The following is a 25,819-nucleotide window of genomic DNA, read 5'->3' as shown; positions in this document are numbered from 1 at the left end:
GGGGCACCTGGGTGGCTCAGTCGTTAAGCATCTGCCTTCGGCTCAGGTCATGATCCCGGGGTCCTGAGATCGAGCCCCACATCAGGCTCCCTGCTCGGCGGGAAGCCTGCTTCTCCCTCTCCCTCTGTCCCTGCTTGTGTTCCCTCTCTCACTGTGTCTCTCTCTGTCAAATAAATAAATAAAATCTTAAAAAAAAAAAGGGCAGAGAACCTTTGGGAAATAGCAGGTATGGCTGGAGAGTGATTTGTAGAGACAGTTTAGAAGACTGTTGCATAGTCTGGGTGAGAGATGAAGCTCTTTAAAGTACGACACTGTATGTTGCATTTCTTATTCTTCAGGATACCCTGAAAGGATTTTCACAATTGAATGACTTGGTAGAATGAATTTTTGGCAGAGATTGTTGCTGCCTCATCATTTTAATTCACTGTTTCATAGTTCCCATAGAGGCATATCATGTAGGATTATGTACAGAGATATTTTTGATGTCTTCCTCTTATAGCCATCAGAGTACTTAATTATTTTTGAAGTGTTTTATTTCTGATGCTCCTTTCAGCACCCCTTCCCTTTTTTTTTTAGTGTATTTAATAAAGATTTTACTTTAAAAATTCAGTAAACTCACCAGGTTCAAGATTTGGAAAATAAAAACGTAGAAAGTAAAAGCTTCTTCCCATCCCTGTGTGCTCTCCTCTCTCCAAGGTCACTACCAATGTTACTTGTCTTACATACCCTCCCAGGGATAGTCGTGGCATGTATGATACCTGTGCATGTTCTTGCCTAAGTGTTTAGTTATCTGTTCTCTAGTTTTGCCAAACATGTAACTTAACATAGTATTGTAGATTTTCATGCTTGTGCAGATTTCTTCTCTTTTTACATAGACTTAATGTATGGGAATGTAATCTGAAAACCTAGCTAATCCTCTTTTTTAAATGACTTTCCAAAAACTATAGTATGTGAAGCTTGATTAAACTTAACCAGTATTAATATCCCAGCTAGTTTATTAACTTTGGTGAGACAGTGCCACAACTTAAATGCTAATGATAAAGTGCCCAGCTCACTCTTTTGCACATGTTTAAAGCTGTGTAAATATTTTATCATGACTATGGTAATGGTTTTTTTTTCTTTTTATAGACAGGGAGATTTGAAAAAGAAGAAAAAGAAAAAGAAGGGTAAGGATTTTTTTTTTATCTTTAGATTTTACAAGATAAAAGTTTGAATTTAGCCCAATATAAAAATCTTCAGACAAAATTACTGTTCTCTCTACTGTCTTTGAACACTGACTTTTGTCTTGACTATAAATTATTTTTTTTTTACTTTAAAGACTATAGCTCTAGAGAGTTTGGTTGCCTGAATTCACATTGTTGCTCTAGTGAACGTTGCTCTTTTGCTGTGACTGTGAACAGATTACTTAATGTACCTGCCTGAGTTTTTCATCTATAAAATGGTATGTGATAGTTATATACCTCATAAGATTAAATGAGATACCACATGTAAAGATCTCAGAATGATGCCTGGCACATAGTAAGCCCTTTCTTTATTCATTAGGCTGCTTTCAGCTACAAACTGAACTCCATCAAACTGGCTGTTTATGAAAACGGCTGCGTATAGGAAAGGTTGACTGATCTAGAAGTTGTATCTCTTTGTTCATCTGTATACAAAACTGAATCCCATTAGAGTCCTATGTTTGTTAGCAACGGTCTGGGCTTGTCTTTTTTTTTAAGATTTATTTTAGAGAGTGCATGTGGGGGCTGGGGGGGGGCAGGGGGAGAGGGAGAGAGAGTCCCAAGCAGACTCCATGCTGGGCACGGAGTGCAACACGAGGCTCACAGTCTTACGACCCCAAGATCATGACCTGAGCCAAAACCAAAAGTTGGATGCTCAACTGACTGCGCCACCCAGGCACCTCTGGGGCTTGTCATTTATATCCAGCAGTTCAAAGAGGGCCTTTCTGCAGTTGTCATGTCTTTCCCATTAATCTCACGGGCCAACATAGGTCATTGTCCAAACCTGAGCCATTGACCAGGAGAATGACGTGCATTGATTGGCTTAGGCTGTGTTCTTAATTCCTGGCAAGAGTGGGTAGAATTACCATGTTTGGCTTCATCTAGTCAGAGGTTATCCCTGGAGCCACCTACCTGTTCCTGACTCTGGGAAATCTGCGGTATAAATCAGATTCATTCTGTCTTTCCTTTTTTCTTTCGTTTATTTTTAAGTAGGCTCCATGCCCAACATGGGTCTCGAACTCACAAACCTAAGATTCAGTTGCACGCTAAGTATTTGTTTTATGTATTAGTAATACTGCAAGGGAACAGCTGATAAGTATAGGTAGCAATAACCTGCAATATCACTTTTCTATTTTTTGTGGTTTCCAGATGAGTATTTTTTAAAACTTAAAAGCGATATATGCTCATTCTAAGAACAAACAAAACTTCTGTCATTATACAATGGCAATAAAGCATGGAAAATTCCCTACCCGAAATTCATACTCCCAGAGATAATTACAATATAACTTCTTTGTATATAGAAACATACATTATTATACATATATTTACATGCTCAGTCAATAAAAGTTTTTACAAAATTGGTATGAACAATGTCTTCAGGATAATTTGTTTTAATCTTCTACTTTAGATTGTATTGTGCAGACATTTCTCCAAATTATTAAATATGGATGTACTTTTTAACCCATAGCTATAGCTTTTTTTTTTTTTTTAAGATTTTTTATTTATTTATTTGTCGGGCAGGGAGGAGAGAGGGAGAGTGCGCGCACAAGCAGGGGGAGCGGTAGGCAGAGGGAGAAGCAGGCCCCCCAGCTGAGCCAGGAGCCTGATGCGGGACTCAGTCCCAGGACCCTGGGATCATGACCTGAGCCAAAGGCAGATGCTTAACCGACTGAGCCACCCAGGTGTCCCCATAGCTATAGCTGCTTATAGTGTGGGCATACTGTAATTTATTTAATCATTCTCTTACTGATAGACACTTAAGTTAATTATTTTAAAGAAAACCATAGAGAATATCCTTTTTTTTTTTTAAAGATTTATTTACTTATTTTAGAGAACGAGTGCAAGCGGGGGTGGGGGATAGAGAGAAAAGGAGACTTCCCACTCTACATGTAGCCCAGTGTGGGGTTCAGTCCCATGATCCTGAGATCATGACCTGAGCTGACATCAAGAATCAGATGCTCAACTGATTGAGCCACCCAGGCACCCCATGTTCTTATATATAACTTTGTGTCTTAGGGGTATCTGCAGGATAAATTTCTAGAAGTATTAATTTTGACTAGTACTGCCAAATTAAATTACTCTCTACAAAGGCTATACCATTGTACACTTCTGCCATAGTGTTTGATTGTTTCTCACTATCTCATCAACACTGGGTATTGTTACTGCTTTTAATACTTGTTAGTTTGATAGAATTTTGCTACCTTTTTCATTTATAATTAGTGAGGTGGAACATTTTTTCACATGATTAAGGACTTCTGTTTCTCCTGGCTTACCCTAATTACAGCAGTGCCCATTTTTCTTTGCATGATTTATCTATTGATTATTAAGACCTTTTTCTATATTAAGAATATCAGTCCACTCTGTTATATAGTATGCAAATATTTTTTTGTTATTTCTCTTAAAAATGTATCTCTTACCAAATGAAATTAAACATTTTTTATATAGGGGCACCTGGCTGGCTCAGTCAGAACTCCTGATCTTAGGGTTGTGAGTTTGGCCCTCATGTTAGGTACAGAGATTACTTAAAAATAAATAAAACTTAAAAAAAAATTTTTTTTTAATAGATACATATGTGAAGTCTTTTCCTTTATGGCTTCTGAATTTTGTATCATGCTTAATAAGGTCTTTTCCCTGGCTAGATTATACAAATAAAACTTTCTCAGATGAACTTGTTTCAGTTTTAATGTTATTTATTTCCAGGCCTTGGACACATTCTTTAAGCAAACTATCTTTTTTTTTTTTTTTTTAAGATTTTATTTATTTATTTGAGAGAGAATGAGAGAGAGCACATGAGAGGCAGGAGGATCAGAGGAGAAGCAGACTCCCTGCTGAGCAGGGAGCCCGATGCGGGACTCGATCCTGGGACTCCAGGATCATGACCTGAGCCGAAGGCAGTCGCTTAACCAACTGAGCCACCCAGGCACCCTTAAGCAAACGATCTTGAAACCATTATAGACATATCTCATTTCTTTAACGCTTATTACACAGGAAAACTGCCTAAGAATTACGACCCAAAGGTGACCCCAGATCCAGAAAGATGGCTACCAATGCGAGAACGTTCTTACTACCGGGGGAGAAAGAAGGGTAAAAAGAAGGATCAGATTGGAAAAGGGACCCAGGGAGCAACTGCAGGAGCTTCATCTGAACTGTAAGTCATTGTTCCTCAGTTGAAGTCACTCAAAGCATAGGTTGATTCTTTCTCAGATGGACTCAGGATCATTAGTAAGAATTTTTAAAATATATTTCAAGTATAAGGAATACAGTCAGATATCTTTAATAAGTGTTTTTTGCCAATAAGCTTATGTAAAGGAAAGAAAATGTGTTTTGGTTTGATTATATTATAAATATTAGGATTATAGAATTGTATCGTAAATATTAGGATTCCAGTATCTTCAAAAGGAAGCTAAATACACTGAGTCATTCAACTAATTGAGTATAAAGAACAACAGATACTATAAATAAAATGATTAGGAAGAAGTATTAAAAATGTTACTAAAGTTTTTTTTGTTTTTTTTTTTTTTAAAGATTTTATTTACTTATTTGAGAGAGCGAGAATGGGAGACAGAGAACATGAGAGGGAGGAGGGTCAGAGGGAGAAGCAGACTCCCCGCCGAGCAGGGAGCCCGATGCGGGACTCGATCCTGGGACTCCAGGATCATGACCTGAGCCGAAGGCAGTCGCTTAACCAACTGAGCCACCCAGGCGCCCCTAAAGTTATTCTTATATTGTAGGATTATGAGTCATTTAAATTTTTTTTCTCTTTTTCCTATGCTTTCTAAAAATTGGCATGAACCATATATTACTTTTTCTTTATAAAGCAGTAAATGTATTCAAAAGAAAAATGGATAGGAAGTCGGGGAGCCCACTTTAAAAGAAACAGAATATGTATGGGAGATTGTTAGGAGTAGAAAGTGAAATCCACGTACATATGTTTCTATAGTCTTTTCCTTTGTTGAATGTATGAATGACCAGCACTCTCCTGATCTGATTTCAGGGATGCCAGTAAAACTGTGAGCAGCCCACCAACCTCCCCAAGACCTGGCAGCGCAGCAACAGCATCTGCATCTACAAGTAATATCATACCCCCAAGACACCAGAAACCTGCAGGGGCTCCAGCAACAAAAAAGAAACAGCAACAGAAAAAGAAGAAAGGTGGAAAAGGTGGCTGGTGATTAGAACATTCTTGTTTGCAGGCTATTTTTAGTCGTACTGACACTAAGAACATAATAAAGGTAACACAGCAAGAAGCACAGGGCTACTCCCTCTCCCATCCCCACATTTCATGAAATGATTTTCTTGTGCATCGTCACACAGGAAAACATCTTCCTCAACCTCTGCCTAGTCAAACTTGGCCTGCTTGTACCACCTAGCTTTGCACAGATGATAAGGACTCAAAATAATGGGGCATTTTCCCACCTTGATCTTTGTTGCATTCTTTCTCTTTGTGTGCTGTGATCTGGTGTTTCTTCAGTTTCACAAACAAGGCATGTTATCCAAAGTTTCCTAGGATTTAAACAGAACCTACTTCTGTTTCAACTAGAGTCCGAAGATCCTTGTTCCTAGCAAATCCCACTTTAAATTATGTCTTAGGAGGCCTTAGGAGACTGAAAGTGGAATCTTCTGAGCATTCCAAATATCTGCTAAGAAATATCATGTGATAAAGGGGACCTTATTAATACACTGGTGTTCTTTCTTCACTTCATTACATGAATGACCACAGGAAAACTAAAGTAAATGTCAATTTTAACCATAAAATCTCTGTCATGTGATCCTGGAGTATGAGATACTATATATATGTAGTAATGAAATGTGTGTGTATGTACATATATACACACATATATATGTAAATTAGGGCTCCTTTGCACCCCGTATTGTTTTCAGATTATGATGACATTATGCTGATTTAGCACCATTAACTCAAGGAAAATGTATCAGTGTTGTAAGAAGTTGACTCTTAGACCCAGTGTTCTGAGATCAGATGGGTTTGGAGTGTCTCAATCAGAAAGATTTAATGGCCCTGTCAAGAGCATGAACATTGACTTCTGAGGTAGAGAGGAAATCCTTCAGAGTTCAGTAGTGGGCAGTATTAGAACTTAACAGAACTGTTTGGCCCAATTAATAGATACTAAAATGACTCACCTTTGTCATTTGGGGTAGAACTATTCATTACCCTTCTCAAAGTAATGAAGTATTGTACAGTCTGGTATCAGTGTTGCTCTGGTCTTCCTTGCTTACAAGCCACTTTCCCATTGAACAGCTGTGAGACAGGCACACTGGGATGCCACCTTTGTTAGTATTCATTTTGTGCTGCCCAAGATAGCATTGAATTTAGACTTTGAGTATTTCCTTGTGATCATATTACTTCATCCTTGTTAATAAAGTGCTACTGTGTTTGACTCTGAACATATCTATTGAAACTTCTTCAAAGATATTTTTTAAAAGGCTTTCCTCCTTTACAAGAGTAAGAAATGTGGTGCTGCCTAATCAGAATCTGCAGTAACACCTAAACAAGAGACGACCCTCTTATATATGAATGACTTATTATGACGTAATACTTTTTGAGCTTAGAGAATAATCTTTTGGTAAGAGTGTTGTACTTATTCCTTCTGAATATATACCCCATTACAGGAATAATTGTTCATAAATTTGTTATTTAGGATTCCATTAAATTTCTGTGGTGAAGGATAATCATTTTTAGGTTAACTGAGCTACAGAATTTTGGTGAAAGTTATCCATCGTTGAAAATTTTGACCCAAGGCACCAAGAGTGAAAGTTAATTTCTCTATTTAGTCATTGTAATTACTAGCCATTGTTATTACCAGTCATTACTAAGCAACTGAAACCTCAATTGAAATAAGTTATAATTGTCGAAGTATAAGCATCTACATTAATTTTCTAGTAATTATTTCTTCTTTTGGACAGGTCTTTAATCAAGGACATATACTTTGTATGTGTGTGTGTACATTTATAAAAGCCAATATGGATACATCCATTCACTGCGGTACATTTTAAAATAAAATATTCTAGCAGTGAGTATGGATTAAGGTGTTTTGGGTTTTGGCATTTTATTGAGGACTTCCTGGTTGGTATACCTAAGAATTTTTTAGGCTAAATATCTAAAATTGTTTCTTGCCCCTCCCACAAAGCTTCAAACCTAATCTGATGGAACCAAGAGAACCCAGTTGTAACTTCACTGACAATTCATCATGTTCATATGTGTTTATAAACAAATTGAGGAGTAAACATTTTTTAAGTTACTAACCACAGCATTTTCAAGGCTGCTTGTAAACTGCTAACCTTAAACATTTACATCACTCCAACCTGGAACCAGCCTGTCATTCACTGTTCCTTACAAGCCTATCTGAACAGTAGATCTGATGAAAGAGAGTCAGTTTATTGCATTAAGATAATTTCATTAGATTGTGAAATATATTCTTGAGAGCAGTTTATAACAAAATAATAAAAAGAACCATCCCTATACTTTTCAACCAGTTTAAGAAATGTTACCACCACCTTTGAAAAGCCCCATGGGTTACCTAATTTGCTACATACGGGATCATTGTTCGTGACTATTTTGTTTAATTGTTTAATACCCATCATTACTAGTATCTATGTTCCTGGCGGACTACTAATTTAATCTCCAGGTAATTTTGTTTAAACGATATGTAGCGGGAATTTAAAATAAGCGAGCTGTTCATGTTTCTCTTAAGCGTCCTGGATAGCGGCCTCTAGACACTCCTAGTGGAGTTAACGGGACGGAGGGCGGCAAGATACCCGACTTCACTTTTCAGGCTTGTGATGACTGGCTGGGAGAGGCGGGGAAACCTCTGGAACGCTCTGGACGCTGGCTTCCGAAGTGTTCTTCCGATGGGAGACTCGAGGGTCGGGCGGCTCTAGGATGATGTGGGAGTGGTGACACGCTAGGAACTGGGCTGGCTTGGAAGGCCTTTCGGAGACACTGCGCCCAGCACAAGGGAATCGGGGCCATGGTGCGACCTCCGGAGGAGGTGTCGCCTGGGGTGTTTTTCCTACTCGGAAGAGCAGTCCCGCGGGTCTCTCCCAACTCCCGCGGCTGGGCCTCTCCACCTCCCTGGGTCAACGCTTCCCCTAGCTCCCTCCCCTATCTCCCCTTCCCCGCCCCGGGATCGGCGAGTCCGCTGCGCCGCAGACCCCCCTAGCGGGGGTCAGATGCCCCGCGGCACCCCGCGCGCCGGGGCACTGGCCTCGGCCGCGCAGTGACCGCGGGTGTTGTCTACGCCGCGTGGACCTACGTCTCCACCCTGCGTCCGTCACGGGGGCCACACCTGCCGGGACCCAAGGCCCAGGCTCCAGCGCGCGGGCGCGCGGAAGGAGGGAAGGAAATTAGGGCGGTGGGGATGGAGAAGGGAAGGGTGATGGAGAAGGGGAAGGTGAAGAAGGGCAAGGAGCCAGAGAAAGAGAAAATTCGGGAAAAAGGAAAGGAGGAGAAAGAGAAAAAGAAGGAGGTGGAGAAGGAGAAAATTAAGGGAAAAGAAAAGGGAAAGGAGGAGAAAAGTAACTGTAAAGAGGAAAAGAGGAAGGAGCGGGAGACCGAGAAAGAGAAGGAACAACTTAAGGGAAAAGAAGAGAAAGAGAAGGACAACAGCGCCTTGACGAAGCCCCCGCTGGAGCCGCCGGTAAGGGTCGGGCGCCTCGACCCGCTCTCCAAGGCCGCGGGGGGCAGTCAGGCCCGAGCGCCGCCGGCTCTGTTACGTCCGAGGCCCCGACCTGCGCGGGAGGGAATCAGGCCTCCTTTGAGGGCATTTTATTTTTTTATTTTTTATTTTTTTAAAGATTTTATTTATTTATTTGAGACAGAGAGAATGAGAGAGCACATGAGAGGGGGCAGGGTCAGAGGGAGAAGCAGGCTCCCTGCCGAGCAGGGAGCCCAATGCGGGACTCGATCCCGGGAGTCCAGGATCATGACCTGAGCCGAAGGCAGTCGCTTAACCGACTGAGCCACCCAGGCGCCCCGAGGGCATTTTAATCTGCGGGTGGAAGGGGGTGTGCCACGCTTCCCAAGACCCGTCGCTAGCCCTTTTCCCTGTCACCTGCCTTACCCTCACTCCTAACCCGGCCCCTGCGTCCCACCCTCGGGCGGGGTAGCGGCGAGGAAGAAGAGGTCCCGGTTGGTGTGCCCGGGGCGGAAGCGGCCCTTCTCGGGCCCCGTCTCCGTGCAGCGCTGGCGGCGCTGGCGCACACGCCGCCTACGGTGCCGAAACCAGCCCCGAGCCGTCGCCGCGCTCGGGCTCTCTCTCCGACTCCTTTCCGTAGTGCAGGGTTCCTGAATTCGTGCAGCTGTGTGTGAGGGCTGGACCTTCTCCGTGGTTACTCCTTCCGTTGTTTTCCGGCTACCAGCGCCCAGAGGGACGGTCACACAGTTGTAACTGAGAGGTCTCTGCACTGCAATCACAAAAAGAAATACCTATGGTACTATTTATATGAGGTACCTAGAGTGGTCGGAATCGTGGAGTAGAATTGGTGGTTGCCTGAGGCTGCGGGGAGAGAGAATGGTAATGACTACAGAGTTTCAGTTTTACAGGATGAAGCGTTAGGGAGATGGAGGGTGGTGATGGCTGCACAGCATCATGAATGTATTTAATACCACTGAACTGTATGCTTAATAATGGGTAAGATGGTAAATTTTATATTATGTGTATTTTACCACAGTGAAAAAATTGAGGGGGTGGAGGATAAAAAGAAAGAAAAAACAGGCATTGTTTGGATCAGCTTAATAAGCTTCTTGCTCCTGGAGTTCCTGAGCTCACCGGTGCTTTCTGGTTCTAAACAATTTTAATTTTTTTTTTTTAAGATTTTATTTATTTGACAGAGAGAGACAGCGAGAGAGGGAACACAAGCAGGGGCGGGGGGCGGAGAGGGAGAAACAGGCTCTCCGCCGAGCAGGAAGCCCGATGTGGGGCTACATCCCAGGACTCGGATCATGACCCTTGGGATCATGACCTGAGCCAAAGGTAGAGGCTTAACGACTGAGCCACCTAGGCGCCCCTAAACAATTTGAATTATTAACTGCGATTTGATCTCTGGTAAAACACAGATTATTATAGATCCATATATTGTTAAAAGAATGACTACTGACAGGGAACAGTGGTGTTCAAAATCCCAAATTGTGTCAGAACTTTTGGCTTAACAGTAATCCTAGCTTTCCTGAAGAGATGATAAACATGAGAAAGCATGTATTTTAGCATGTGTTTTGCTAAAAAATAAAGTAAAATGTAACCATCAGTGACTGCAGAATTCCTAGACAGGGTAGAGTAAGGACAGGCATGTGGTTGGAAAGAGAGTACGGAACTGTTTTTACTCACAATATTTCATAGGATCTCAGATACCATTATTTTAGCACCACTGAGAAAGAAAAAAAAAAAGTGCTGCCAATCAAAACATGACATACCCAGACACTTGGGTGGCTCAGTCGATTAAGCATCCCACTCTTGATTTCAGCTCAGGTCATGATCTCAGGGTCCTGAGATCAAGTCCCACCTGGAGCTCTGCACTCAGCCAGGAGTCTTCTTGAGATTCTCTCTCTCTCCCTCTGCCCCTTCTCCTAATCCCACAGCCTAGGCTCTTTCTAAAAAAAAAAAAGACATGAATTGTAAAACTCTCATTTTGGAGATGTTAAAATGGGGGGAGGAGTGCATCTTGGAATTGATAAAATATGTTGGGGTAGCCTTAAGTGGGGCCATTGGTAGAGACAGTAAGGGGGACACAATCCACACCCTACAGCCATTTCTTGGCCCCAACTTTGCTTTAAAGCATGCAATTTAAATCATCCTACGAAGTATTCTCTATCAATGAAGTCCTTCTTCCTCACCACCACACTCCCAGAATGACACTATAACGTTTAGATGCAGATGGGAGGGAATGGGGATAAAGATAGAAAATAACTATGGAGGGGTGCCTGGGTGGCTCAGTCGTTAAGCATCTGCCTTCTGCTCAGGTCATCATCCCAGGGTCCTGGCATCAAGCCCCACATTGGGGTCCCTGCTCAACGGGAACCCTGCTTCTCCCTCTCCCACTCCCCCTTGCTTGTGTTCCCTCTCTCGCTGTGTCTGTCTCTGTCAAATAAGTAAATAAAATCTTAAAAAAAGAAAATAACTATGGAAATACCATTTGCTTTGAGCCATCAAGAACTCCAAAAACAAACATGTACTTTTTCTAATTCTGTTATTCAAAAGACAGTTTTCATAAATCATGCTCTCTATACAACCATATTAGAGCAGATCTTCAAACATCTTACTTTCACATAGATCTTATTTTCAAAAAAAGTGGGATAGTGAAAAAAATTAACTTTCTATTAGAAACCCAGTCTAAATCTAATGTCAATATTTAGTGTTCAAGTACAAATGTAAAAGATTATTATTTCCAAACCAATGTCATTGAAGATAATTACTGGTGTTTTTGTGCATGAGAAGCTTCTTCAGTAGGCAGTTTGGGAAATAGAATTGAATTCCTATGGGTAATCTGGCTGTATTGTTGGTCATTTATTACTGTTCACTTTAAATTGTGCACCCTAAAAGCCACTTTTCTGAGCCCTTTGAACTTTTCATACCAGTCTGCCCTTCTTGTCTCTCAGTCACTTGTCATAAAAATTTCTAAGTCTGGTATATTGGTGGAATGATTCTTTCTAAAGTTTATGTCAAGTTCAACAGGTTTTAACATCAGGTTCTAAAATAAATGTTCATTTGTGATAGGAACCTGTTTAACAATTTCTGTAACCTTAGCCTTTTCATTTAATCATGATACTTATATTTAAAAGTATTCACTTGCCCTAAAGTCTTTTAATCTAGTTAGTGATCCAATTAGGAAAAGAAAACAGATCAATAATATGAGACCTTAGGTGCTTACATGCTGAATGGCATAGTCAGTACATGAACCATAGAGGTCCCAAGATCCCAAACAACAAACTGAATTCTGAAGCAATCCCCAGTGGACATGAACTCAAGAAGCAAAGTGAAGTCTGAAAATTGATCCTGCAATCTATGGCACCTCCTATAAATCCTGATATATATATATATGAAGTCTTTATTTAATAGATTAATCACCATCATTCTAGTTGGGGGTTGGAGGGATGTGGTATGATTAATACCACATAACTAATGGCTGGTTATAAAATACAAACTGTTTGGTACAGTTTGTTCTAGATCTATTAAATTTTTTTTAAGTAAGCTCTATGCCCAACATGGGGCTTGAACTCATGACCCCAAGACCAAGAGTCCCATGCTCTACCAACTGAGCCAGCCAGGTGCTCCTAGACATATTAAATGTTCTGTGAAGTTTTGTTCTGGTTTACAATTTCACAATTATTATTGGGTCCTATCACAGGCAGGCACACTGCCAGGACCCAGGAAAACAAGGCCCTGGTTGCATAGGTTTATTGATTTGTCTTTTGTTTTCACAGGAGAAAAATAAGCAGATCCTTGTGTTGGGCCTGGATGGAGCAGGAAAGACCAGTGTTCTGCACTCTCTAGCTTTAAACAGAGTCCAGCACAGCGTGGCACCCACCCAAGGTTTCAATGCAGTGTGCATCAGCACTGAAGATAGCCAGATGGAGTTTCTGGAGAGTAAGCCCTCTTTCTCATTAGTAACAGGATAGGCTTATCTTGTTATACCTTAAGCCAGACATACTGTTAGCAACATTACACCCTTACGAAAAGTGACACTGGGTCAGGTTTTCCTACGCTTTTAGAATGCATATATAGTTTACTAGTGCACTGTGGAGGAAGTCACTTTCTATTCTTATTTCCTCCTTTTATCAGGGCTGGCATACGAGGGAGCTGCAAGGAAGGCTATAGCACCCCCTCCTATAATAGCCTCTCTTGTCCCTTACTACCCCCAATAAACATTCAATCTAAGTAAATACAACATACTTCCTCCTCTGCAAATGCAACTATGAACAAGCCCCAAACCTCTTTTTATAACCAGAGGGCAGCCCAGAAGTCTCTATGCTAAAGTAATTCTGGAGTCACCCCCCTCTAAATATTGCTATTCTCCAAAGTTGCATTAGATTTTGTTCTTTACATTCTCTCCTTGGATGATTTCCTCCATCCTATTGGCCTTAAATACCATCTCTATGCTAATGACTCCCAAATTTATCTATCCAGCCCAAGCATACCCAAATGTCATCTGACATCTTTACGTGGATATCTAATTTGGACTCTCAAACCTAAAATGGTCAAAACAAAGTGCTTGATTTATCTCCATATCTGTTCCTTTCCCTATAATCTACTGCTCAGTAAATGGTTCTTCACCTATCGTGTTACTCAAGCCAGAAAACTAGGAGTCACCCTTAATGTCTCCTTTTGCACCCCCAACTCCAGTCCACAAATAAAACACTACGAATTTTTCTACCTCTAAACAAAGCTTGAATTCATCAGCTATATCCTTTCCTACTGCACCTATTTCAGTTGGAACCTACACCATCTCTCCCTTAGATTACTGTAATCAACTTTTTATTTTTGCTTTCATCCAGTTACAAAAAGAACATATGGGCAGAGAAATTGGTCAACGTGTACGCAAATCTTTCAGCTAACAACATAATCAGGAATAGAGGTTTTAATTTGTTCAGAAGCTATAGAAGAAATAATAATTTTAACCAAATAGATAGCTAAGAAAATAGTCTCAAAATATAAAAAATGAAAAGAAAGGAAGGAAGGAACAAAGGAATGAAAAGAAAGGGAGAATCCAACTAGGGAAAAAAATAGACATATTTACCATTGGAGTGAGGGATTTCAACATATTGTCAATTATTAATAGAATCAAAGAGGAAAAAAATCAGCAAAGATACAAAGAATTTGAACACAATCAACAAGTTTCATCCAACGGACAATATAAGATTGTTCAATTAAACAATTTTAGCTACATCCCAAAGCTAAAATACATGTTTTTCTCAAAGACTCATGGAACATTTACCAAAATTGACCACCTGGTGGACCATACAGCAAGTGTTAACAAATTTTTCAGAGAAGGGGCATCATACAAACCATGTTCTTTGAATACATTGCAATTAAGTTAGAAGTTAATAACAAAAAGATAAAAATCCCTATATAGGTGAAATGTCATGATGTCACAAAAAAAAGTTGAGGAACAACCCAAATGTTCATTCATGCTTAAACTAAATATGTTAAAACCATATGAATTACTTAGAAGATTACACAACATTCTTTTAAAAAGTGAATTACACAAAATCCTTTAGGGAATTAGTCTAGCTCTGTAAAAGGAAAACAAAGGACAGACAAATCGAGACACTTTCCCAGTAGTATTTTAAATGTTTTTGTTAAATTCCTAAAACAAAGGTCTTCAAACTTTTTCTGTAAAGGGCTAGGTAGTAAATAATTTAGGCTTTGGGGGCCGCATGGTCTCTATGCAGCTACTAAACTCTGTTGTAGTTTGGAAGCAGCCATAGACAATATGTGAATAAGTCCACATCTATGTTCTTATAAACCGTTATTTGTAGACACTGAAATACAAATGTGACATAATGTTCCAATGTCATGAAATGTTATTCTTTCTCTTTTTTTTCCCCCAACACTTAAAAATGTAAAATCCATTCTTTGTTCCTGGGCTGTACAAAAATAGGCAGTGGGCCAGATTTAGACTTGGGCCATAGTTTGCCAGCCTCGTTCTAGGAGAAAAATAAAAATTAAATTCATTGTGTATATATTATTATCATTACCAGTAAGTTTCTTCTGGGGAGAATCAGCAGAATGAAATAGTCCAAAGGCGTTTTTTTTTCTGAGCCAAGTATTCTTAAATGCCCACAGGATCCTATTAAATCTTAGTGCAATGTTAAGAGGAGAAATTAGTTCTGGGATTTTGACAAAGGAAAAAGATGGTGCAAGTGAGGCTGGCCAGTGAATTCAGTCTATTTAAAACTTATTTTGGAGAAAGGTGTGTTTTAACCTATCACCCTGAATTATTTTAGTAACATATTCCCATTTTCTGAGCTTAAGTGATAGGCAGTGGCCTCCATGGCTGTTATGAATTATAGATCGGGGTCTACTGTATCCACTGTAGTGGATCTAGTGTCTTTATGCTGAGTCTTTGTGTCCCAGAATGATTGAACCACTTATGGAGGGTAAATATTCCCACCAGCCATTTCCCTAGGAATATGTCTCTGGCCATTCTCAGAATTGGGTACACTCTTACACAGTGGCATTTTATCAGAACACCCGTCCAGTGTTTGGAAATTATCTAAAAGTGCCTTTCCTGCCTCCTCAGTGGATGCTTCTGCAATGTTTTTTGGTGTCTTCTTTCTCTACTCTTCTCTGTAGTTGGTGGCAGTGAACCTTTCCGTTCCTATTGGGAAATGTACCTATCCAGAGGATTGCTGCTGATCTTTGTGGTGGATTCAGCTGATCACAACAGATTACCTGAAGCCAAGAAACACCTTCATCAATTAATCGGAACAAACCCAATCCTTCCTCTGGTTGTGTTTGCAAACAAACAGGTAAAAATTTGGGCAAATATAAATTTTACTCAATAGTTTTATTATTACTAAAAGAAATAAAAATGTCCACTTTTAATAGCTAGATATTTAAAAATATGCTGTATATTCAGTTTATTTTATACTTATAAGATCTCCTAGATTATAAACCCCTTGAGAATAAAGACCATCATTCATCTTTGTGTCCCTTATACTGAACAAGCATAGTAGAAATTCAACAAATATGCATTGAATTTAATTCAATAAACATTTACTGATGGTTGAATTGATTTCAACAAAATATTTGAGTGTCTACCATACATAAAGAAATAGTTTGCTTTAGATTAATTAGTCTGACCTGAATTTATTTCACATACACAAAGAATATTAAACAACCATGGAGAAACTGGAACCCTGTACAGTGTCGTTGGGAATGTAAAATGGTGCAGCCACTTTAGAAAACAGCATGGCAGTTCCTTAAAAAATTAAAAATGGAACTCACATATAATCCAGCAATTCCATGTCTGGGTATATACTCAAAAGAAATGAAAGCAGGAACTCAAACAGATACTCATACATCCATGTTCACAGAAGAATTATTCACAATAGTCAAAAGGTAGAAGTAACCCAAGTGTCCCTCCATGGTTGAATGGATAAACAAAATGTGATATATACATACAATGGAGTATAATTCAGCCTTAAAAAAGGAAATTCTGACACATGCTGTGATATGGATAAACCTTAAGGACATTATGCTAAGAGAAATAAGCCAGCAACGAAACAACTAATATTGTATAATTCCACGTTCATGAGGTACCTAGAATAGTCAAATTCATAGAGACAGAAAGTAGATTAGAGGTTACCAGGGAATGGGGGGAGAGGAGAAGGAGGAGTCATTGTTTAATGGGTACTAAGTTTATATTGGTGATGGTTGCCTTGGGTTGGGGGAAGGAGAAATGGGAGTTATTGCTTTGTGGGTACAGAGTTTCAGTTTTGCAAGATGAAAAGACTTCTGGAGGTGGATGGTTGCACAACAGTGTGAATGTACTGAACTGTACACTCATACATGGTTAAGGTGGTAAATTTTGTTATGTGTATTTTACCACAATTAAAAAAAGTTAAAAAAAATTAAACATCTATAGTATTGTAATACTAAAGCCCCTCCTTCAATTGCTAAGATTGCCAATCATTAAGGAACTTGATTCTTCCACTACTTCTAAGGGTGAATGCTTATGGCAGTAAACTAAGTAGTTAACAAATGATGACCTAAAGGAGGAGCCTATGTTACAGTTCAGCATGGACGCTAGTCCTGCAGATTATATTGAAAAGAAAGGCTGGAGCTTTTGTTTTATTTTGTTTTGAACTGCAGCATCTTAAATACCACAAATTACAAAGACCATGGTACATGTAAGTGAGCTGTATGGTATTCCATTGGATGAATGTACCACAATTATACCATTTTCATGCTGGGTGTTTGGGTTATTTCCAATTGTTTATTGTTCTAAACTGCCGCAGTGAATCTTCATGTATGTGTCTTCTTGTAGATGTGTATCAACATTTCTCTAGTGCATACACCTAAGAGAGGAATTGCTGGGTTTCTGGATTTGTACATATTCAGTTTTACTAGATCTTACCAAGTTGCTTTCCAAAGATATTGCACCAATTTATTCTTCCACCAGCAGAATATGATAGATTTTTGCAGCTTCACATCCATCTCAATACTTGGTATTGTCAAACTTTTTCATTTTTGCCAATCTGATGGGGCTGAAATTTTATCCTATATTTTAATTTGCATTTCCTTAATTACTAGTGAGCTTGAACATCTTTTCAGATGTGCATTGGTTATTAGTTTCAAACTTGTTTCATTCTTTGAAACTAATTTCCACATCTGTGAGTTGTCTTTTATTTATTTATTTTTAGAAAGAGGGAGAGCAAGTGAGAGAGAGGGGAGGGGCAGAGGGAGAGGGAGAGAAAGAATCTCAAGCAGGCTCCCTGCCCAGTGCAGAGTCCGATATGGGGCTTGATCCCACAACCCCAAATCGTGACCCGAGTGGCAGTCAAGAGTAGGTTGCTCAACTGACTGAGCCACCCAGGCACCCCTGTGAATTGTCTTTTAATATTTCTTCCCAAATTTCTATTAGGGTATTTATCTTTTCTTATTTGAGTTGTAGAAATCTTTCATATCATTGGGAAAAATAATCCTGTGTTATTTATATGCATTACATATATCTTCTTCAGCAACCTGTTGATGATTATTTTACTTTGCTTATGGTTCTCTTCTTTATATATAGCTTTCCATTTATTTTTTTAACACATTTTTAAAAAATTATTTTCATTCCAATGTAGTTAACATACAGCAATATATTACTTTCAGGTGTATAATATAGTGATTCAGTAGTTCCACATATTACTCAGTGCTCATCAAGAAAGTATACTCTTAACCCTCTTCACCTATTTCACCCACCCCCCACTCACCTCCCCTCTGGTAACTGTTTGTTCTCTATAGTTAAGAGTATGTTTTTTGGTATGCCTCTTTTTATTTCCTTTGTTTCTTTTGTATCTTAAATTTCACTTGGAGTGAAATCATATGGTATTTGTCTTTCTCTTACTGGCTTATTTCACTTAGCATTGTACTCTCTAGATCCATCCATGTTGTTGCAAATGGCAAGATTTCATTCTTTTTTATGGCTGAGTAATATTCCTCCGTGTGTGTGTGTGTGTGTGTGTGTGTGTGTGTGTGTATACCACATCTTCTTTAGCTATCTATTGATGGATACTTGGGTTGCTTCCATAGTTTGACAGTTGTAAATAATGCTTCAATAAACACAGGGGTGCATATATCCCTTTGAATTAGTGTTTTCTTATTCTTTGAGAAAATACCCAATAGTGTGATTACTAGATTATAGGGTAGTTCTATTTTTTTTTTTTTTTAAGTAAACTCTACACCCAGTGTGGGGCATGAACTCATGACTTTGATCAAGGGTCACATGCTCTACTGACTGAGTCAGCCAGACGTCCCAGGGTAGTTCTATTTTTAATCTTTGGAGGAACTATTTTCCACAATGGCTGCACCAGTTTACATTCCTACCAACAGTGCACGAGGGTTCCTTTTTCTCCACATCCTCACCAACACTTGTTATTTCTTGTGGTTTTGATTTTAGCCATTCTAAAATGTGTGAGGTGATAACTCATTGTGGTTTTGATTTGCATTTCCCTGATGATGAGTGATTTGAGCATCTTTTCATGTGTCTTTTGGCCATTTGTATGTTGTCTTTAGAAAATGTCTGTTCATGTCTTCTGTCTGTTTTTTAATTGGATTATTTGTTTTTTTTGTGTGTTTTGAGTTGTGTAAGTTCTTTATATTTTGGATACTAATTCTTTATTGGATATGTCATTGGTGAATATCTTCTCCCATTCAGGAGCTTGTCTTTTAATTTTGTTGGTTGTTTTTTGTTTTGTTTTGTTTTTGTTGTGGAGAAGCTTTTTATTTTCATATACTTCCAATAGTTTATTTTTGCTTTTGTTTCCCTTGCCTCAGCAGACATATCTAGAAAGATGTTGCTATGACCAATTTCAGAGAAATTACTGCCTGTGTCTCTTCTAGGATTTTTATGGTTTCAGGTCTCACATGTAAGTCCTTAATCCATTTTTAGTTTGTTTTCGTTATTGTGTAAGAAAATGATCCAGTTTTATTCTTTTGCATGTTGCTGTCCTGTTTTCCCAACACCACTTGTTTTTTCCATTACATATTCTTGCCTCCTTTGTCCTAGCTTAATTGACCATATAATTGTGAGTTTATTTCTGAGCTTTGTACTCTGTTCTGTTGATCTGTGTGTCTGTTTTTGCACCAGTACCATACTGTTTTGATTACTACAGCTTTGTAATATAACTTGAAGTCTAGAATTGTGCTACCTCCAGTTTTGTTTTTCTTTTTCAAGATTGCTTTGGCTTTTGGGGGTCTTTTTTGGTTTTATACAAATTTTAGGATTGTTTGTTCTAGTTCTGTGAAAAATGCTGTTGGTATTTTGATAGCTATTGCATTAAATCTGTATATTGCTATGGGTTATATAGACATTTTAACAATCTTTGTTCTTTCAATCCATGAGCATGGGATGTCTTTCCATTTCCTTGTGTTGTCTTCAATTTCTTTCAACAGAGTTTCATAGTTTTCACAATACACATCTTTGGCTCCTTGGTTAGGTTTATTCCTAGGTTTTTATTATTTTTGGTGCCATTATAAATGAGATTTTTTTCTTAATTTCTCTTTCTGCTGCTTCATTATTAGCATATAGAAATGCAACAGATTTCTGTACATTGATTTTGTATCTTGCAACTTTACTGAATTCATTTATCAGTTCTAGTAGTTTTTTGGTGGAGTCTTTAGGGTTTTCTATATATTGTGCCATGTCATCTGCAAATAGTGAAAATTTGACTTCTTCCTTACTAACACAAATTACTTGCTAAATTTCTTGGCTGATTGCTGTGACTAGGACTTCCAGTACTATGTTGAATAACAGTGGTGAGAGTGGACATCCTTGTCTTGTTCCTTACCTTAGGAGAGAACTCTCAGTTTTTCCTCATTAAGTATGATGTTAGCTGGGGGGTTTTCATATAAGGTTTTTATTGTGTTGAGGTATGTTCTCTCTAAACCTGCTTTGTGGAGGGTTTTTTATCATGACTGGATTAATTACATTGTCAAATGCTTTTTCTGCAACTATTGAAATGATCATATGGTTTCTATCCTTTCTTTTATTGATGTGATATATCATGTTGCTTGATTTGCAAATATTGAACCACTCTAGCATCCCAGGAATAAATCCCACTTGATTGTGGTGAATATATTTTTTAATGTATTGTTGGATTCTGTTTGCTAATATTTTGTTGAGGATTTTTGCATCTATGTTCATCAAAGATATTGGCTTGTAGTTCTCTTTTTTGTGGTGTCTTTCTCTGGTTTTGGTATCAGTGTAATGCTGGCCTCATAGAATGAATTTGGAAGTTTTCCTGTTTTCTGAAATATTTTGAGAAGAATAGGTATTAACTCTTCTTTAAATGTTTGGTAGAATTCACCTGTGAAGCCATATGGTCCTGGACTTTTGTTTGTTGGAAGTTTTTTGATTACTGATTTGATTTCATTGCTGGTAATTGGCCTGTTCAGATTTTTATTTCTTCCTGATTCAGTTTTGGGAGGTTATATGTTTCTAGGACTTTATCCATTTCTTGTAGGTTGTCCAATTTGTTGGCATATAATTTTTCATGACATTCTTTTACAATCATTAGTATTTGTGTGGTGTCAGCTGTTATTTCTCCTCTTGTTTTTTATTTTGTTTGAGTCCTCTCTCTCCCTCTCTCTTTATGAGTCTGGCTAAAGGTTTATCAATTTTGTTGATCTTTTCACAGAACCAGCTTCTGGTTTCATTGATCTGTTCTATTGTTTTTTTGTTTTGTTTTGTTTTTGTTTGTTTTTTTAGTGTCCATGTCATTTATTTCTGCTCCAGTGTTTATTATTTCCTTCCTTCTGCTAGTTTGCAGTTTTGTTCTTTTTATAGCTCCTTTATGTGTACAGGTAGTTTGTTTACCTGAGATTTTTCTTGCTTCTTGAGGTGGGCCTGTATTGCTATAAACTTCCCTTCCCAAAGATTTTGGACCGTTGTGTTTTCATTTTCATTTTTCTCCATGTAATTTTTTATTTCTTGGTTGATCCACTCATTTTTAGTAGCATGTTATTTAGCCTCCATCTATTTGTGCTCTTTCCAGATTTTTTTTTCTTGTGGTTGATATCTAGTTTCATAGCATTGTGATCAGAAAAGATGTATGGTGGGCAAGTGAGAGTGAGAGAAAGAGAGAGAGAGAGAGAGAGAGAGAAAACATGAGTGGGGGGAGGGGCAGAGGGAGAAACAAACTCCCCGCTAGTGGGAACCCAAGGTGGGGCTCAATTCTGGGACTCTGGGGTCATGACCTGAGCCGAAGGCCAATGCCCCTTCATCTTCTTCTTTTTTTAAAGTAGACTCTACATCCAGCGTGGCGCTCCAACTCATGAACCTGTGATCAAGAGTTCCATGCTCTAATGACTGAGCCAGCCAGGCACCCCATCCCTAATGGGCTTTTATCACTACAAGGAACCCCTCTTTTTATCCAACATTCTCCTTGTATTTTCTTCCTCTCCAGTTCTATCAGTGAATTTATTACCTTGAGACATTGTACCCAGGTTACTGGATCCATTAACACAGTTCAAAAGTTACTACAGGCTCTATGGGGCGCCTGGGTGGCTCAGTCGTTAAGACTCTGCCTTCAGCTCAGGTCATAATCCCAGGGTCCTGGGATCGAGCCCCACATCAGCCTCTCTGCTCAAGCGGGAAGCCTGCTTCTCCCTCTCCCACTCTCCCTGCTTGTGTTCCCTCTCTCTCTGTGTCTCTCTCTGTCAAATAAATAAATAAAATCTTTTTTAAAAAAAAGTTACTACAGGCTCTAAAAATAAATGAATTCTGATCTCAGACAGGCAATATATTGGGATGACCAACATCTAGAAATGTAATCAACTGCAGCCATATACCACCAGAAACATTTTTCTGGATATGTCTCCTGAGGCAAGGGAAATAAAAGCAAAAATAAACTTTTGGGACTACATAAAAATAAAAAGCTTCTGCACATCAAAGGAATCCATTGACAAAACAAAAAGGCAAGGGGCGCCTCCGTGGTTCAGTTGGCTTAAGATCCTCAGGGTCTGTGGAATGGAGCCCCTAATTGGCTTCCTGCTCAGTGGGGAGCCTACTTCTCCCTCTTCCCTGCTGCTCCCCCGATCATGCTCTCTCTTGCTATCTCTCTCTCTCTCTCTCCCAAATAAATAAATAAAATCTTTTTTTAAAAAGGCAAATACTGATTGGGAAAAAATATTTGCAAATGATATATCTGATAAGGATTTAATATCCAAAATATGTAGAGAACTTACAAAAGTCAACATTCAAAAAACAAATAATCCGGGCACCTGGGTGGCTCAGTTGGTTAAGCAACTGCCTTCAGCTCAGGTCATGATCCTGGAGTCCCTGGATCGAGTCCCGCATCGGGCTCCCTGCTCGGCGAGGAGCCTGCTTCTCCCTCTAACCCTCCCCGCTCTCATGTACTCTCTCTCTCTCATTCTCACTCTCTCAAATAAATAAATAAATCTTTGGGAAAAAAAAAAAAAGAAAATTTTGAAAAAAAAAACCAAATAATCCAATTTAAAAATAGGTAGAAGATATGATGAACAGACATTTCTCCAAAGAAGACATACAGATGTCCAACAGACACATGAGAAAGATGCTCAACACCATTAATCATCAGCAAAATGCAAATCGAAACCACAATGAGCTATCACTTCACACCTGTCAGAATGGCTAGAATCAAAAAGACAAGAAATAACAAGTGTTGGTAAGGATGTGAAAAAAGGACCCTTGTGCATTGCTGACAGGAAAGTAAATTGGGACAGGCACTGTGGAAAACATTATGGTGGGTCCTCACAAAATTAAAAACAGAAATACCATATGATCCAATAATTCTATTACTGAGTATTTACCCAAAAAACAAAAAAAGCAAAAAACACACCAATTCGAAAAGGTATATGCATCCATGTGTTTATTGCAGCATTATTTACAGTAGCCACGATAAGGAAGCAGCCCAAGTGTCCACCAACAGGTAAATGGATAAAGAAGGTGTAGTATATATACATATATTGGAATATTACTCACCATAAAAAAGAATGAGATCTTGCCATTTGTGAGACCAGGGGTGGACCTAGAGGGTATTATGCTAAGTGAAATGAGACAAATACCATACGATTTCACTTACATCTGGAATCTGGACAACAAAAGAACAAACAAATAAAAAGGAGAAATAGACCCATAAATACAGAGAACAAACTGATGGTTGCCAGAGGGGAGAGTGGTAGAGGGATGGGCAAAAAGGAGTGAAAGGGAATGGGCGATACAGGCTTCCAGTTATGGAATGAATAGGTCACAGGGATGAAAGGTACAGTGTATAGTGCTATATGCTGAATATAATCAATGGTATCATAATAGCATTGTACGGTGAGAGATGGTAGCTACACTTATGGTGAGCATAGAATAACATACAGAGTTGTCAAATTACTATGTTGTACACCGAAAACTAATGTAATATTGTATGTCAACTGTACTTCAATAAAAAAAAATTGATCCTATTGAGTATGATTTTGGATAAATAAAAAAGAAATGGAAAAACAAAAATAGAAGCAGATTGACCAAAGTGTTTGTAAAACTGATTAAGGTATAGAATGGCTTAATTTCATTCCGAAAATGCTTTCTTGATGATAGCTCGTAACTGCTGGTATAATTCTGCTGCCCTTTATGTTTTCTCTCATTTTTTTGGTAAGTAATCTCTATACCCAATATGGGGCTCAAACTCACAACCCCAAGATCAGGAGTTCTACCAACTAAGCCAGCCAGATGCCCCATTGCTGATGTAATTCTGATTAAAAAAGACAACCACTGGGGTCATAATAATGGGGTCACAATATCCTTCACATTAAAACAGAGGTTTTAATCATTGAGAGCAATAAATGAGAATAATAAATGTATCTATCCAAAAGGATTGCAAAATAACCAGCTTTTTCCTATCCTTTTTCTATTCTGGGTGAAGGATCTTGAAGCAGCCTATCGTATTACCGATATCCATGAAGCTTTGGCATTGTCTGAGGTGGGAAACGACAGGAAGATGTTCTTGTTTGGGACCCAAGTGACTGAGAACGGCTCAGAAATACCCTCCGTCATGCAAGATGCCAAAGACCTGATTGCACACCTGGCTGCAGACGTGCAGGGACCTCGCCCAGGCCCACTGTGCAGCTGTCAATCTAGATCTCCCTAGGGAGTGCTGAGTGACAGGTTTGAAGCCAAAGGTTTCCACTGTCCAATAAAAAATAAGCCATTTCCTATTTTCTTAGTGCATGACATATATAGAAAGATAATGTTAATTGATTAAGAGCCTCTCTATGTTTCGATTTTAAACTTTAAAAATATTGGTAAAATAATATATTCGGGGGATATTTGGATTTTCATCAACAAAATTAAAGTGGACATTAGTAAGCATTCAAACCATTTGCAGTTTTTTGATGACATGAGATTTATATTAAAATATTTTAATAAACTACCTCTTTTCAATAAAAATCAAGGTGTCTTTCCTTAAGTAGATTCACTTAACACTGTAAGGAAAGAAATATCAGGATAAGGCAATGAGAAAAGTGAGCACTATCAGACATACATAGAAATATAAATTAACTATTTAGAAAGATTTAGAAAAGCCTTCTTTCAAGGTAGCGGGAGGGGAAGAATGAAGCGGGGGAAATCAGAGGGGGAGACGAACCATGAGAGACGATGGACTCTGAAAAACAAACAGGGTTCTAGAGGGGAGGAGGGTGGGAGGATGGGTTAGCCTGGTGGTGGGTATTGAGGAGGGCACGTTCTGCATGGAGCACTGGGTGTTATGCACAAACAATGAATCATGGAACACTTCATCTAAAACTAATGATGTAATGTATGGGGATTAGCATAAGAATAAAAAATTAAAAAAAAAAAAGAAAAGTCTTCTTTCAGGAGCCTTATATACTAGAATAGGAACACTGAGGGTTTGATTTTTAAATACTTGACATTTTGCTTTTATACATAGATAAGCTTTCTTCACCAGAAATATTTTATGATACCTCTGTTTACCTACAAACATGATAAAAATCCAACTTTTAACCTAGTGTCTTGTCTTGTTAAAAAACAAAAGGACTTCAGTTTCTAGTCAGTATGTAAGAGGCTCAGAAGCTGTCACTCCATTCTAACAAGTGAAAAGCTAAACAGACTGAAAAATCAACCACTCTTCTAGGACCCATAAGAGCGGTGAGGACACAAGGCAAACTGCTGCCCCCCAAGATTGAAGAAACGAATAAAAGAATACAAAGAATGATAATTTACTGGCAAAGAGCTTCATGGGTGGAAACCAACTGTGGGAACCAGTGCCAGGGTAGGAAAACCAGAACTGTAATTGACGAATTGCTGGAGGTCCAGATGGATGACTATGAGTTAAAACTCCAGGGGATCCAGGCATAGTGGGGTCCTTAAAATTTTGTGAGACTTATCTCCAGGAG

General features: G+C 38.9%; 2 protein-coding genes across 4 annotated transcripts in view; both read left to right on the top strand.

Moving 5' to 3' along the window:
• SRP72 (signal recognition particle 72) overlaps positions 1–6,623 on the top strand; it is a 32,464-nt gene extending 25,841 nt beyond the window's left edge. Inside the window, exons 17-19 of the mRNA XM_035004920.1 lie at positions 1,129–1,166; positions 4,209–4,368; positions 5,215–6,623. Of these exons, the coding sequence (XP_034860811.1) occupies positions 1,129–1,166; positions 4,209–4,368; positions 5,215–5,392 (376 nt within the window). The 3' untranslated portion in view covers positions 5,393–6,623. The remainder of the gene's footprint in view (positions 1–1,128; positions 1,167–4,208; positions 4,369–5,214) is intronic.
• Positions 6,624–8,484: 1,861 nt separating this feature from the next.
• On the top strand, positions 8,485–24,848 carry ARL9 (ADP ribosylation factor like GTPase 9). 3 transcript variants are annotated; one of them, XM_035004917.1, is made up of 4 exons: positions 8,485–8,875; positions 12,655–12,817; positions 15,527–15,702; positions 24,331–24,848. In XM_035004917.1, the coding sequence occupies exons 1-4, from the start codon at positions 8,597–8,599 to the stop codon at positions 24,553–24,555; spliced, it is 843 nt and encodes a 280-aa protein (XP_034860808.1). In that variant the 5' UTR covers positions 8,485–8,596; the 3' UTR covers positions 24,556–24,848. The 3 variants fall into 3 exon arrangements, with proteins under 3 accessions (XP_034860808.1, XP_034860810.1, XP_034860809.1); XM_035004919.1 differs by lacking the exon at positions 8,485–8,875 and adding an exon at positions 9,184–9,668; XM_035004918.1 differs by lacking the exon at positions 8,485–8,875 and adding an exon at positions 9,187–9,751.
• The last annotated feature ends 971 nt before the right edge of the window (positions 24,849–25,819 follow it).

The sequence above is a fragment of the Mirounga leonina genome, unplaced genomic scaffold, assembly GCF_011800145.1.
Source record: "Mirounga leonina isolate KUSES-001 unplaced genomic scaffold, KU_Mleo_1.0 Mir_129, whole genome shotgun sequence".
NCBI lineage: Eukaryota > Metazoa > Chordata > Mammalia > Carnivora > Phocidae > Mirounga > Mirounga leonina.
This window is presented reverse-complemented; position numbering and strand designations above follow the sequence as displayed.